Genomic DNA, 13,884 nt, shown 5'->3' with positions numbered 1-13,884 from the left:
AGTGCTCTGACCTGCTGAGCCTCTCTCCATCCTGTTATGTGCAGCTTTTATCTTATGGGTTTTAGTATTTTGACTGCTACTTCATATTTTACAAATGAGTATTTCAGAAAGTGGGTCAAATACACACAGATGTTCACACACATATGTTGCCAGTAGTTTATTAGGCACCATTGTTATTGAATATACAGTATGAATATTGAAAGTTCGTATTGTCCACTTTGTTTGGGGTTTTGTTTGTTTGTTTTTGTTTTTTGAGGCAGTGTCTCACCATGTAGCGCTGGTCAGCCTGGAACTCCCAGAGATCTGTCTGCCTCTGTCTCCTGCACACTGGGATATGTGTGATTGTGAGTGTGTGTTGTGTGTATGTGTGTTAAGCATAATCCTTTCAACCATTAAGAGGATGAGGTGATGAGGCCCAGCCCTGTCTGCAGCGTTGATCCCAGTGGACAAACAAGTAACTGCTTTGCTCTTAGTACAGAAACCTGTAACAGTGAGGCTCATCCACCTTCTGTTACGTTCCCTTTAATTCAGAAGAATTAAAGCAGTATTAAGAATTAAAAGAATTACTAAGCATTCTCCAGTTTGATTTTACTTACGCTTGCTTGCATGCTTTGTTTAATGGTGTTGTTGATTGAGCCTATGTTCTCACTTAACGCCAGGTAAAGGCTCTGACACTGAGCTACGAGCCCAGCCCAGCAACTCTCATTTTAGAAGCTCATTTTAAACAAGGCATCTTCTTTGGCTAGCAGAGTGAGTTGGAATATTGTTTTATGAATTTGTATAAATATTCCCCTTAGGAACAGTGATGTTGAGGGAAGGGCTGGGTTACAGTTTCTGTATCAAAGCCCATCACAGCATCATATAAAAAAATACAGCTTTTAAGGAAATCTTGTGCCAGTTTTTAGCACCAAATCCTGCCTCCTGCCACATCTTTTGAACAAACCGTTCGGTGATCTGAGAACAGAAATCTAATTCTAAAATAGAGATTTCGCACCATCCTTAAGAAGTGGGAGAGGTTCTGGGAGACGGTTTCTGACTCAAGCTTGGCAGTATGCAGCAGCAGCTGGGGCATCTAGGATAGGGACTAAGGCTGTCATCAGGGTCCTCAGGAGGAACTGACTGAATTATGAAAAGGGATTTATTACATGGGCTTAGACAGGACGGACTGGGTAGTCTCGACAATGACGGTATACTACAGAGGCCCAGAACTGTCCGGTAGCTGCGGATGCCTCTGCAGTTTTAGTCTTCTGTCCACAGCAAGAGGATCCCTGGAGAACCACTGGTCTCTAGGCCAAGAAGTGCTGGGTGGTAGCAGCAGCCATCCCTGCAAAGTAGATGAGTCACAGAGCACAGCACAGAGGTGGGCAGAGGGAGCACTGCTCACGTGTGGGCTGCTGATGGGAGGGAGGGGCTACCCTACTCCTTCCACCAGGGAGGGAAAACCACATGATCGTGAATCTTACCCTGTATCACTCACTGCCTAGTATTGCTACCTGGGTTTCCATGACAATCCTGCCTCCCCCCCCCCCCCAACACCAACCCTGCTCTCAGAAATCACTGTTCTCTGGTTTCAGTTTCCAACTTCAAGCTTCTGAGACATTCACTGCCCTGCCTGCCGCTGGCATACTTAGCCTCGTCTCAGATCTGGGTTTGCGCCTGGTGCCTGGTACCCTTCCAGTTGCATTACCTTGGCTGGGAGAGAGAGAACCTGGTGGAGGGAGGGGCACGGGAGCCATGTTTTCTTGACTTGGTTCAGGAAGGATTGAGCCTAGCAGATCAAAGTGCACAGTTTGAGCACCTCACTTGGCCAAGCCAAAAGTATCTATTCTCAAAGTAGTTAGATTAGCCTTAAAGGGCTGGGGACGTACTTCAAAAGTTAGAGGGCTTGCCTAGAAAGTGCCAGGAAAGCCTGCAGCTAGATCCTCAGGACTCTCCTGGCCCACCCTACCCCACAAAAATTCAGCCTCTGAAGACCCAGCCACCGAAGACCTGGCGTTCCAGAAAGTTCTCTAAAGTATGAGGAAAAAGAGACAAAAAAAAGTCTTCTACCCAGAAAAGGGGCATGATATAATCACTGACAAAATATCGTTTCTGGCTGTTATAAATAAGGCTGCTATGAACATAGTGGAGCATGTGTCCTTATTACATGTTGGAGCGTCTTCTGGGTATATGCCCAGGAGTATAGCTGGGTTCAATTTTCTGAGGAACTGCCAAACTGATTTCCAGAGTGGTTTTACCAGCTTGTAGTCCCATCAGCAATGGAGGAGTGTTCCTCTTTCTCCACATCCTTGCCAGCATCTGCTATCTTCTGAGTTTTTGATCTTAGCCATTCTGACTGGTGTGAGATAGAATCCAGGGTTGTTTTGATTTGCATTTCCCTGATGACTAAGGATGCTGAACATTTCTTGAGGTGCTTCCCAGCCATCTGGTATTCTTTAGCTGAGAATTTTTTGTTTAACTCTGTTCCCCATTTTTTTTTTCTTGAGACAGGGTTTCTCTGTATAGCCCTGGCTGTCCTGGAACTCTGTAGACCAGGCTGGCCTCGAATTCAGAAATCTACCTGCCTCTGCCTCCCAAGGGCTGCGATTAAAGGCGTGTGCCACCACTGCCTTGCTGTCCCCCATTTTTTAATAGGGTTATTTGGTTTTCTGGAATCTAACTTCTTGAGTTCTTTGTATATATTGGATATTAGCCCTCTATCAGATGTAGGGTTCGTGAAGTTCTTTTCCCAATCTGTTGGTTGCTGGTTTGTCCTATTGACAGTGTCCTTTGCCTGACAGAAGCTTTGCAATTTTATGAGGTCCCATTTGTCAATTCTTGTGTTTAGAGCATAAGCTATTGGTCTTCTGTTAAGGAAATTTTCCTCTATGCCCATATGCTCCAGGTTCCTACCACACACACACACTTTCTCTTCTATTAGATTAGTGTATCTGGTTTTATGTGGAGATCTTTGATCCTCTTGGACTTGTGCTTTGTACAGGGAGATAAGAAAGAATCCAGAAGCTGGAAAGAACCCAGATGTCCCTTAGCAGAGGAATGGATACAGAAAATGTGGTACATTTACACAATGGAGTACTACTCAACTATTAAAAACCATGAATTTATGAAATTCTTAGGCAAATGAAGCTAGAAAATATCCTGAGTGATGTAACCTAATCACAAAAGAACACACACGATATGCACTCACCAATAAGTGGATAGCAGTCCAAAAACCTCAGAATACCCAAGATACAACTCACAGGCCACATGAATCTCAAGAAAAAGGAAGACCAAAGTGTGGATACTTTGATCCTTCTTAGAAGGTGGATCAAAATACCCATGGCTCACAGCCAACCAATAGCCTGAGCATAGGGTCCCCAATGGAGCAGCTAGAGAAAGGATCCAAGGAGCTGAAGAGATTTGCAGCCCTGTAGGAGGAACAGTATGTACCAACCAGGACCCCCAGAGCTCCTAGGGCCTAAACCACCAACCAGAGTATACATGGACCCATGGCTCCAGCTACACGTGTGGGCAGAGGATGGCCATTTTAGACATCAATGAGCGAAGAGGCCATTGGTCCTGTGAAGGTTCAGTGCGCCAGTGTAGGGGAATTCCAGGTCAGGAAGGTGGGGGATGGGATAGGGGTACCAAGGAAAGGGGGCACCATTTGAAATTTGGTACAAATTTTTTACATTTCTCTATGTAAATAGAGAAAATATCTAATTAAAAAAAGAAAAAATATTTCTTGGCCAGATGTAGGATTAACGTGTCCTTTTCTAGGTGTAAAAGCCACCTGAGACAAGCACTTTGGAAACTGAAAGGTCCCCCTTTTGATGCTCTCTGCAGTGCACTGGGCCAGATAAAGGATCAGGGATGTCTCCATGGCTTAAAGATTTCATTGCTTCCATTGTCCTTGTATCCTGTCAGATGAGTGCTCCTGGAAGGGCCCAGGGCACGAGGAGAGAGGGATTCTAGTGCACGGGGCACAGGCACAGACAGGGCACTTCTACACGGCTTTGTGCCGAAAGCAACTCCATTGTACAGCTAAGGATAGCTCGAGGGCTATACTTCAGGGTGTGTGTTTGGTCAGAATAAGCAAAACTGTTTTTAATTAGGGGCGCATTCTGCAGGAATCCAGAGGCTCTCTTCAAGGCTGGGCGGTTTTGCACATAACTTTAAAAGAGCCGTTCACCGCAGACATTGCAAGTTCCCATGGAGGATCCTGCTCCTTCGTTCACATGGTGCTCTAATTGAACACAGCATAGGAAGCCTTTACTCTACTGGAAATCCCGTGATCACTGAGATGTGCTCTTGTTCTCAGGGCACTTAGTCTGAGGCAGAAAAAAAAAACAATATAAACAAAAAAAAAACCCTGAATAATTAACAAAAGTTGGTTTTTAAAAGGAACAAATATCGGGGAGCTCGAAGATAAAAAGTCACCCATTTCTAAGAAGATCGTTAGGAAGTGCTGAAATCTGGAGAACAGGTGGCAAGCAAAGTGTTGGGAGTACAGGGCGAGGGGCAGTCCTCCAGGTGGGACATTCCTACAGGTCAAAACCCAGGGGTGGAAGAGGACCTAGCATTAGGTAACACAGGAGCGGTGCCAGCCCAGGACGTGCAGTTGGTTTACCTACCTTACATCCTGAGGGCGGGTAGAGCTGGTCAGCTGGGGAAATGGCCTTAGCAACCAGCTGCAGGCACTGTAGAGAAGCGAAGCCCTGCACACCGGTGCTTCCACCAGAGAACGGACCGCTGCCTGCGTTCAGATGCTGCCCCGTGTTTCCTGCTCTTCAGGTTTTCGTAGCCGTGGTAGCCTGGTCTCTTTGGCTGTTAGACCCTGGAGCTAGATTCAAATTCTTACCAAGCACATGAGCTCTGCAATCTACATGTTTTGTGACAGGCACATAGTACCTGAGAAGTGCTTAGTAGCTATTAATTTAATTATTAGTGGAGGAAACAAAAGCTGTGGACCCCATTGCTTTGGTATTTCTTTGGTACTGCTTTGTTAGGCTAAAACAAGTTGTTCTACATGTTTTTTGTTTTTTTTTATGTGTGATTATGTGGACTGTAGTGGAGAATTTCACAAGAGCACATAAACCTGTTCAGGTAGCTAGCATGAAGCTTAGTGATTGTGTGTTGTTGGGGTGACCCACCTTCAGGGAAGCAGGTAAAAGCCTCACAGCAACTCTTAGGAACTGTCAGGTGAGAAGATGGTGAGTGATTGCTACTCTGGAGGTAACTTCTTTGTGGCAGGCAGGCTAGCTGTCCACCAACTCATCCTTCCCCTATTCCGTTAATAGTCGCTTCATCCTGGGCAGCAGCATGCCCAAGTAGAACTCTCCGTACCCCATTGTAGGTAGGAGTGAGGGTCTTGCTAAAAAGTGAGCAGACGTGATTAGATGGAACTGCTTGGAAAGGTATTCCGAGAAGACGGACTCTGCCTTTTGTTTTTGTTTTTCCTTCCCTCCTTTTTTGACTAGCTGGTACATAAGATGCTTGGATGCAGGGCAGCCATCTTGAGGTCATAGGTGCGCACTGTGCAGAAGATGCAAGAGGGTATGATCGAAGGATGGCTTGGTCCTGGAAACCTGACGGATGATGAGGGAATGAAGACAGGACAGACATACAGACAGAAATGCTGGGATCAGGTGGGCCATACTTGTTCTGTGTGATGAAGTGGCACCAATTATGTAAAAACCTGGAATGTAACTTTGTTATTTATGTTCAGTGTGAGAAGGAGTTAGGTCGGCTCAATAGGAGGCCTGTCTGTCTAGGGACTATTCTCAGGTTGCAGTCATCCAGACAGAGGAAGCTGTCATTGCTAGTTTCTTTACACACTATCAACATCTGCACAGAGACCCGGGGTTTCCTAAGTTTGACATGGGTAAGGCTTTGCCTGTTCCGATGGGTCTGAGGCCCTGGTCCTTGTCAACAGCACGTGTATGGAGGACTTGATCCACTCCTTCTAAGTTCATTCAAGGACTCTGCCTCTCCCCACAAAGGACCCTCAGCCCTTGGCTTGTCATCTCTGGGCTTCAAAGAAACTGCTATTTGAACTTCTGTAAATTGAGGTTAAGTTACCTATGACCCAAGATGAAAAGGACCAGAGTGACCTTCTCTGGTAAACAGGCTACACAGACTGTCCTTAGCCAGTCAAAAGCAAGGGTGACAGTTGGTGTATATGTCACTGTCGGGGATTGAGAGCCCCTCTCAGCTTCCCGAGTCTTGTGTAGCATGGGTGTAAAATCAAATGGGAAGGCATTATTCAAACTCAGTTTTATTAGAACACTAATAAAAGCAGATAAAAAATCCACAGTGAAAGGAAGACACTGAAATGCTGTGACAGATCAGGCACATTAGTGAGGAAGAATTCTTCAGTGTGTACAAAATGTAAACATTTGCCCTGGGGTTTCCCACAGAGGGCACAGTCCACGAGGACTTATTTGGAACAAAAAGAATATCTATTGAATTCCCAGCATAGGCTCTGACCTCTGCAAATTCTTGAATTAAAACGTTAAAATTGCTAGCACACCCCAAATTTTCTATCCGGCAAGCTAAATGGCTCCCAATCAAGGCAACAGGAACAGCGACTGCCTCACTGTATAGCAGCAGCCGCCATTCACCATGCTGATTGTGTTTACATTACCTTGAAAGATTATAAAAATATACAGTGTATAAAACTCATGTGTGAGCCCTGTGAAGGAGAAGAAATATCCTTGCTTGTCAAATGCTCCAGCAAGAGACATCAAGTCAGTCCTTTGAACTTAGGAGGAAGGACTAAGAAGAGGCCCTTTTCTGTTCAGAAAATGGAGACTCATAGACCTCCATGGGCGGGCACGTGCAGACTAGGTGCTGATCTCCATAGATGTCATCAATCCGAGCAATGGTTGGCCAGAATTTGTTCTCTGGTTTCACAAAGGGCTGGAAAGGAAAAGATGGACATTTTGGGATGTCCTTTGGGGGAAATCGAGACATAGTGATCTTTGGATGTTCCCACGGCCAAGGCACCAGTGGCCCAACACATACCAAAACCCACATTTTTCACAATTTCAACTTTGGAGTCTTGTCTCCATGCTTCTGGGGTCAGAAGGAAATGCTAGAGAGAGGCTAGAGAGATGGCTCAGTGCTTAAGAGCACATTCTGCTCTTGCAGAGGCCCTAGGTTCAGTTCCCAGCACCCACATGGCAGCTCACAAACCACCCAAAATTAAAGTCCCAGTGAAGCTGGTATCCTCACCTCCATGGTCTTCTGCATGCAGGGTTCATATAAACTCATACACACTCAACCTCCACCTCCTGTCCCTCCCACACACAAATAATAAATCTTTAAAAGAGAAGTCAGATCACATCAAATCCATCTCCCGACGGTAGGGTTGAGCCAGCTGACCAGGACTGCTGTTCAGTGTTAATCCCTGATCCTGTGTTCCTGGGCCTGGGCCTGGGTCTGATGCTCTGAATGAGCTCAGATGACCCTTGGGGGCTGTCTGACCCCTTGGTTCCTCATCATACACTACACTTGGCTGACCATCCCAAAACCTCAGGGGCAACAAGGGAGGGCCCGGGTGGATGATGATTTAATAACACCGTGGTTGGCAGAGTTCAGAGAACTTACCAGTGGAAATGCTGCTACCTCTCTAGAATATGGCCGATCCCAGCGGGAGGATGTGACACAGGTCAAGGAGTGTGGAGACATCTGGACAAAGAAATGGTGGCAGAGGGTCCCGTCAAAACAATGTGTTGCTTTCTCCCACACCTCACCCTGAATCCGGTGACTACCATCTCCCCTGTGTACTATGCACACACACAGTAACACGGAGTAGAAGTTGTCACACATGACAATGTAGCATCGTACTATGAGGAAGATTCTCCCTTTGCTACAGGATTTCAAGCAAGGTCCTAGGTTTTTAGCATCTCCACAGCGCACCCCCAGGCAGGCAGTTCTGAACCTGCTGCCACAGCGTCTCATTCTCTGGCATGTAGCCATGGAGATGCAGCTGCTGTCCACAGAACATCCTTCTCAAGCCATCTCCTGGTTAATGTTTACATCGAACCAGAAAAGTGAGACTCTAAAGGTAATGTGTTTGGGGAGAGATTGGGGACACATTGAGCTTTTCTCCACATGGGCCATACACACTGCTAAACGCCCAGGCTAAATCAAATACCAATTAGGTTGGTCTCAGGTTGCTATGCCAACACAAGAACTGGGTTTATAGAGAGAGCTCATGGAGGCCGTAAACAAAGGCTATCACACAAGCGGAATGATGAGAACTCTCCAATTAGGGAGCCTCCTTCCCTACTCCCTCCTTCACAATCAGTTGGGTACAGGTGACCTCCACAGCTCCTACAACCAATGTCCACCCAAGTAACCACCACAGCCATTCAAGTAGATAGAAACCTCTATGTTTCTCACACTTGTCTCATTCTAGGCAAGAATCTAATCACAGAGGGTTTAGGGAGGGTCAGCATACCCCCAGATACCAGTTTCTGATTTGTGGAATGTTGTGTACCTTCAGGGGGTTGACCCTCGGGTCGATGCGACCCTCCTCGATGTCAGCAATTTCTTGCCGGATGCTGATCATAGCATCACAGAATCTGTCCAGCTCTGCCTTGTCTTCTGATTCGGTGGGCTCAATCATGAGAGTCCCTGCCACAGGCCAGGACATGGTAGGGGCATGGAATCCTGCAAAGGGAGCCCAGACGGATGTGTGTAAGTCCAAAGTACACAAGTTTGCAACTTATAGCATGGCTTTTTACAAGCAATGTAAGGTATGTCCATGTATTAGCATGTCAGCATGACAAAATTGGAGTGGAATTTCCATTTCACTTTGTGTTTTACAGTCTTTCTAGACTGAAGTTGACACTTAGCTTCAGACTGCATGCTTAGCATTCCCCAGGCCTTAGATTCAAGTCATGGCACCTCAAAAGAAAGCAACAACAACCAGAAACAATGACGACAGCAACCACCGGAAAAAAAGAAAGAGAAACCACTGTTTGTGATGGTGTGTTGTAATGACAAGAAACAGCCAATCAGAAGGTAAAGAGACAGCAAGCCCATCTCGCTGTTCTCATTTGTCATGCGAAGAACCTAGGCTCGGGTCAGCATGTGTGCACACTCTGCCTTTTCCTGAACGCAGTATAAACACTCCTGAAGAAAGTTTTTGTTTGTAAGATGAATTAAGAAACAAACACATGACCGAAAGAGATTTTTCTAAACAAAGGCAAACACAGCTTCCCCTCGTTTCTTAGACAAATCTGGAAGCCATTTTTGGTGTGTAGTAGTAGAGGTTCAGCCAGGACCTTATTCATACTCACATAGATCTCCACTGGATGCTGCCCATTCCGTCTCTGAAGCCATTTTGAGATTAAGTCCAATCTCCCAGACTCATGAACCTTCCAGCTAATGTTGCTGCGGAGACCAGAGGTTCCCAAGGTCTGGCAAACCTCACCATTCCCTGCTGCTGACCCGCCTCCACGCCTTAACCGACGAGTTTGCTAACATTATTTTAATAAAAATTTTCAAGTCCATAGGCAATTTGAAAGCACTGTAGCAAGGATCTCACATATCCCCTATAGACTCTTCAATGACACCGTCCATGCTATTTTTTTAATTTGTTTTTGCATGTCTAGCATATGTGTGCTTGTGTATTGGGAGCCTTTGGGATGTTTACCACTCATTCTACCACGTGGGACCCATGGATAAAACTCTGGCCACCAGACTGGGCTGTACTTACCACTGAGCCGTATTGCCAGCCCCAACTTATTTTTTATGTGATTCAAAGAACACTGTAACTATCAGACCACTTTTATTTTGTAAGCAGTTTGGAATGTCCATCAATAACAAGAATTCAATATTCTTGTATTTTGTCATAAACCTTAGAGTGAAATATACAGATTTTAGCTAAACCATTTAATGGGCTTTACAAAAGCATACATACATCTGTGTCGCCTAGCCAGCAAATTGTTGTTTTGGTCTTCAAAGCACAAACTGGTTTCATTACCCATTAAAGCCTGTCCTCAATGCCTTGTGTGAGCAAATTCTATTCACAGTCTGCTTTAGATGCTCCCACATCTGGAACCATCCACATCTGGAGCCATCTATGTACTATTCTAGAAACAGATTCCTGGATCTTGACCCTAAGTCAGGAAGGGAGGCACCCAGATGTGGTTGGTTATAACCTACCACATGGGTGCTGCATGCTGGGAATGGAACCCAGGACCTCTGCAAGGGCAGAGAGGGCTTTCAATCACTGAGCCACCTCCTCAGATCCTTAATGACACTTGTTTTAAGAAGAAATATACTTTAGATATTTTTAAACAGTCTTACTGACACATCTTCATAGAAGGCCGACACATGACTCCCCGTGAATGGATGACCTATTATGCAGAATTACACACAATAAATGGAGAATGAATTAACGACCAGATCCTTGCTGTATCCTCTTGGCACCTCTGTGAGCAGACAGGCATCCCTCCCGCCCTTCTGGCCAGGGGCTGAGTAATGCCCGCTTGGGACCAGGAAATGCAGTTCTTGGATATATTGTCTAGAACTGCATGTGCTTCTAGGTTCATGGTCTATAGAACAATTATGTGAATGTCAAAAGCGACTTACCATAATCCTGGAGCCTCTTGGCAACATCCACAGCCTCAATATTGGCAGACTTTTTGAAGGGTCGGGTGTCCAAAATGAATTCATGAGCCACATACCCTGTCCAAGAACAGTGTCAGTTGAAGATGAATACTGGCTTGTTGTTAATTCAGCTCTTTACATAGGTCCATGGGGACCAAGGGGCTGAGTGAACTCGATGCGGCTGGAGTTGGCAGTTAAGACTTCAATCACTCTACCATACACTATTTCATCTCACACCTGCATATCTTACATCTTACACCCTGGTAGTAGATGGAGGGAGGGGCGTGGGGGGTGTCACTAGAACAATCAGCAGGAGATCTCTGAAATTTCTATTCTGAAGACCTAAAAAGACTCAGTGAAGCAGTATAGGGCAAAACCAGAACAGGGAAGTGGGAAGGGTCGGGTAGGAAAACAGGGGGAGGGAAGGGGGCTGATGGGACTTTCGGGGAGTGGGGGTCTAGAAAAGGGGAAATCATTTGAAATGTAAATAAAAAATATATCGAATAAGAAAAAATAAAATAAAATAAAAAAATAAACACACCAAATTTAAAAAAAAAAAGACCTAAAATCTACTTGAAACAGTTAAATACAATCCTGATCTTTTTATACAAATTATTTCTAGAGCTCAGCATTCACTGGTGAGTTCAGCATTTTCACTTTCAAGGTTAAATAACCTCATCTTGGGTTATTTTTTTTATTTTAGTCAGTTCTAATAAGCAATCAACATTCCTGGGAACTTCCCAAATTCTCTGGTCCACCTATTGATATGTTTCCTTAGCTGGTTTTATTAGCCTAGGAAGACAGGCTAGTAGGTAGGTAAGAGTATTTACTCTATGAAGACCTGGGTTCAAATCCCTAGCACCCATGTAAAATCTGGGCACAGCAATGTGTACCTGCTCTCTCCAGCAGTGTGTGTATGTATGTGTGGGTGGGTGGTGTGTGGTGTGTGGTGTGTGTGTGTGGTGTGTGTGTGGTGTGTGTGTGTGGTGTGTGTGTGTGGTGTGTGTGTGTGTGATGGTATACGTGGTATTCAAGAACTCACAGGCCAGCCAGCCTCACTCAAACAGTAAGTAAGCTTTTCTAGCAATGAGAAACACTATGTCAAGGCAATAATGCAGAGAGTGACAAGGGAAGGACCCAGCATCCGCTCTGGACTCCTTGCACACGTGGCTGCCCACCCACACGCTCACATGCACACAGCACAGACAGACAGCACAGAAGCATGCACACCAAACCAAGTAACCCGTTTTACCAACTCGCAGCCAATGGTGAATCCACTGACAAAACTCTAGCCTTCAAAACTAACCGCAGTCCCTACCAGTCCCTGAAGGCAGTCTGAGCCACTCTGCTAAACCTGAAGAGAGTGTGAGACTAATCCGTTAATTTTATAATGAATAAACCTTAATGGTTCTTTAGTCTGAAAACAGAAGCATGAGAGTGTGAGACTAAATATGTCAAAGCTGCCTAGTTTTGGGATATCCTTTTTAACAATGATGAGAAAGAAACTGGTTACGAAATGAGACTCTAGAAAGGTCTGTGTCTAGGTGAGCGATCTCAGAAAAATGTGTCCAATGGAATAACCATTATCAGGTTTCAGGAGGGGAAAAAAAATCACAAAATCCTTGAGACCTTGTCAACTTCTACTTTTAGGATTCTTTGTTGTGGAAGAACATTTCTTCCCTTTTTTTGGGTTTTTTGAGACAGGGTTTCTCTGTGTAGCCCTGGCTGTTCTGGAACTCATTCTGTAGACCAGGCTGGCCTCAAACTCAGAAATCCGCCTGTTTCTGCCTCCCAAGTGCTGGGATTAAAGGTGTGCGCCACCATTGCCCAGTCCATACTTTCAGGATTCTTAGAGTCCAGTCTCAGCTGCTACTCTTTCTCCTCTCAGCTTCTGGCTGCAACCCTGGGCACTACAACCCTGGCAGGAAGCTTGCTAGTGCTGTTTACAGCTCTGCAGGGTGTGCAGCTAGCCTGAGGCTGGGAATGTGCCTTAGCAGGAGAGGAGTCATTTGTTGGCAGTCCTAGAGGAGAGTCTTGTAAGCAGCGGTTCAGTGGCAACAGCTTGAAGTCCATCTAACCAGGTCAACCCAACACTCCCAAACCCAAGATTCCATCTGTATAGGCAGCACCACAGATGAGTGGTTTGGGAAGAATCCATTCCAAAGAAAAAAAATGAGGTTCAGCCGGGCGGTGGTGGTGCACACCTTTAATCCCAGCACTCTGGGAGGCATAGGCAGGTGGATTCTCAGATGTTATTTTTTAAATGTATATGCTCATCCAAAGGGCACCCCTCTCTCTAAGAGCCCTCTAAGAGATAGCATTTAAATTTGGTGGAGAGGCCAGGGCCCAAGATGTTGCTCTCTGTTTACAGCTTTTAGGAGAGAGATGTACAAACCTGCTGTGTATATGACCAACTGGGGCAGTCTAAGACAGCAGCTGTCTCCTCTAGCCCTAGCCAGGACTGCAGCTAAGAGCGTCGGGGACAGCATGAGATTGTGGGAGGGCCACTGGTCATAGAGGACTATGTCTTCTGAACACAACAGTGGCACCACAAACTCACAGCAGCCATGGATGCCTGCACAGACCTGCAGAGGATCCAGGAACTCAACCCTCCTAGCTAACGAGCTACTGACAGTCCACAGCTTCTGGGAGAGTCAGTTCTGAGGAAGTGGCCCTGGTAGGGGACCACATAACCATATTGGTATTGTGTGGCGCTATATCAATAACCTGGATAAACTGGACTCATCCAGTACCAAAAAAAAAAAGCATAGGATTAAAAATAAAGGACCCAGTGTTGGGAGGAGGTAGGAAGATCAGGATAGATTTGGGGGAGAAGAGGAGTTGGGAGCTAATGTGATCCAAACACATTGTATTTGCATGAGTGGCATTCTTTTTTGTTTGTTTGTTTGTTTGTTTTCCGAGACAGGGTTTCTCTGTATAGCCCTGGCTATCCTGGAACTCAGTCTGTAGACCAGATTGGCCTTGAACTAAGACATACGCCTGCCTCTGCCTCCCAAGTGCTGGGATTAAAGACGGTGAGTGGCACTCTTAAGAGTTAACAAAAATAGCATATTAAAAAGGTGAGGCGGTGGAACAGTAGACTAACTAAACGAAGTGGCCTGGCTCACGTGCTGAGTGTCTTCCGAACAGCATGGGTGTGATGGCTTGAATGAACATGGCCCTTGTAGGCAGGCTCTTAGGGAGTGGCAGTATTAGGCCTGGTGTCCTAGACGGAGTAGGTGTGGCCTTGTTGGAGGAAGTGTGTCACTGGGGAAAGTT

At 45.7% G+C, this 13,884-nt stretch overlaps 1 protein-coding gene across 1 annotated transcript in view; it reads right to left on the bottom strand.

The window, feature by feature from the left end:
- Positions 1 to 6,240: 6,240 nt before the first annotated feature.
- Positions 6,241 to 13,884, bottom strand: part of Gldc (glycine decarboxylase) — an 88,985-nt gene continuing 81,341 nt past the window's right edge. Inside the window, exons 22-25 of the mRNA XM_052187334.1 lie at positions 10,588 to 10,683; positions 8,486 to 8,658; positions 7,591 to 7,671; positions 6,241 to 6,900 (exon numbers count right to left, since the gene is read on the bottom strand). Coding sequence (XP_052043294.1) covers positions 6,757 to 6,900; positions 7,591 to 7,671; positions 8,486 to 8,658; positions 10,588 to 10,683 — 494 coding nt within the window. The 3' untranslated portion in view covers positions 6,241 to 6,756. The remainder of the gene's footprint in view (positions 6,901 to 7,590; positions 7,672 to 8,485; positions 8,659 to 10,587; positions 10,684 to 13,884) is intronic.

The sequence above is a fragment of the Apodemus sylvaticus genome, chromosome 1 (genome assembly GCF_947179515.1).
Source record: "Apodemus sylvaticus chromosome 1, mApoSyl1.1, whole genome shotgun sequence".
In the NCBI taxonomy this organism is placed as follows: Eukaryota; Metazoa; Chordata; class Mammalia; order Rodentia; family Muridae; genus Apodemus; species Apodemus sylvaticus.
The sequence above is the reverse complement of the archived record's forward strand: the minus strand, read 5'-3'. Positions and strand labels throughout refer to the sequence as shown.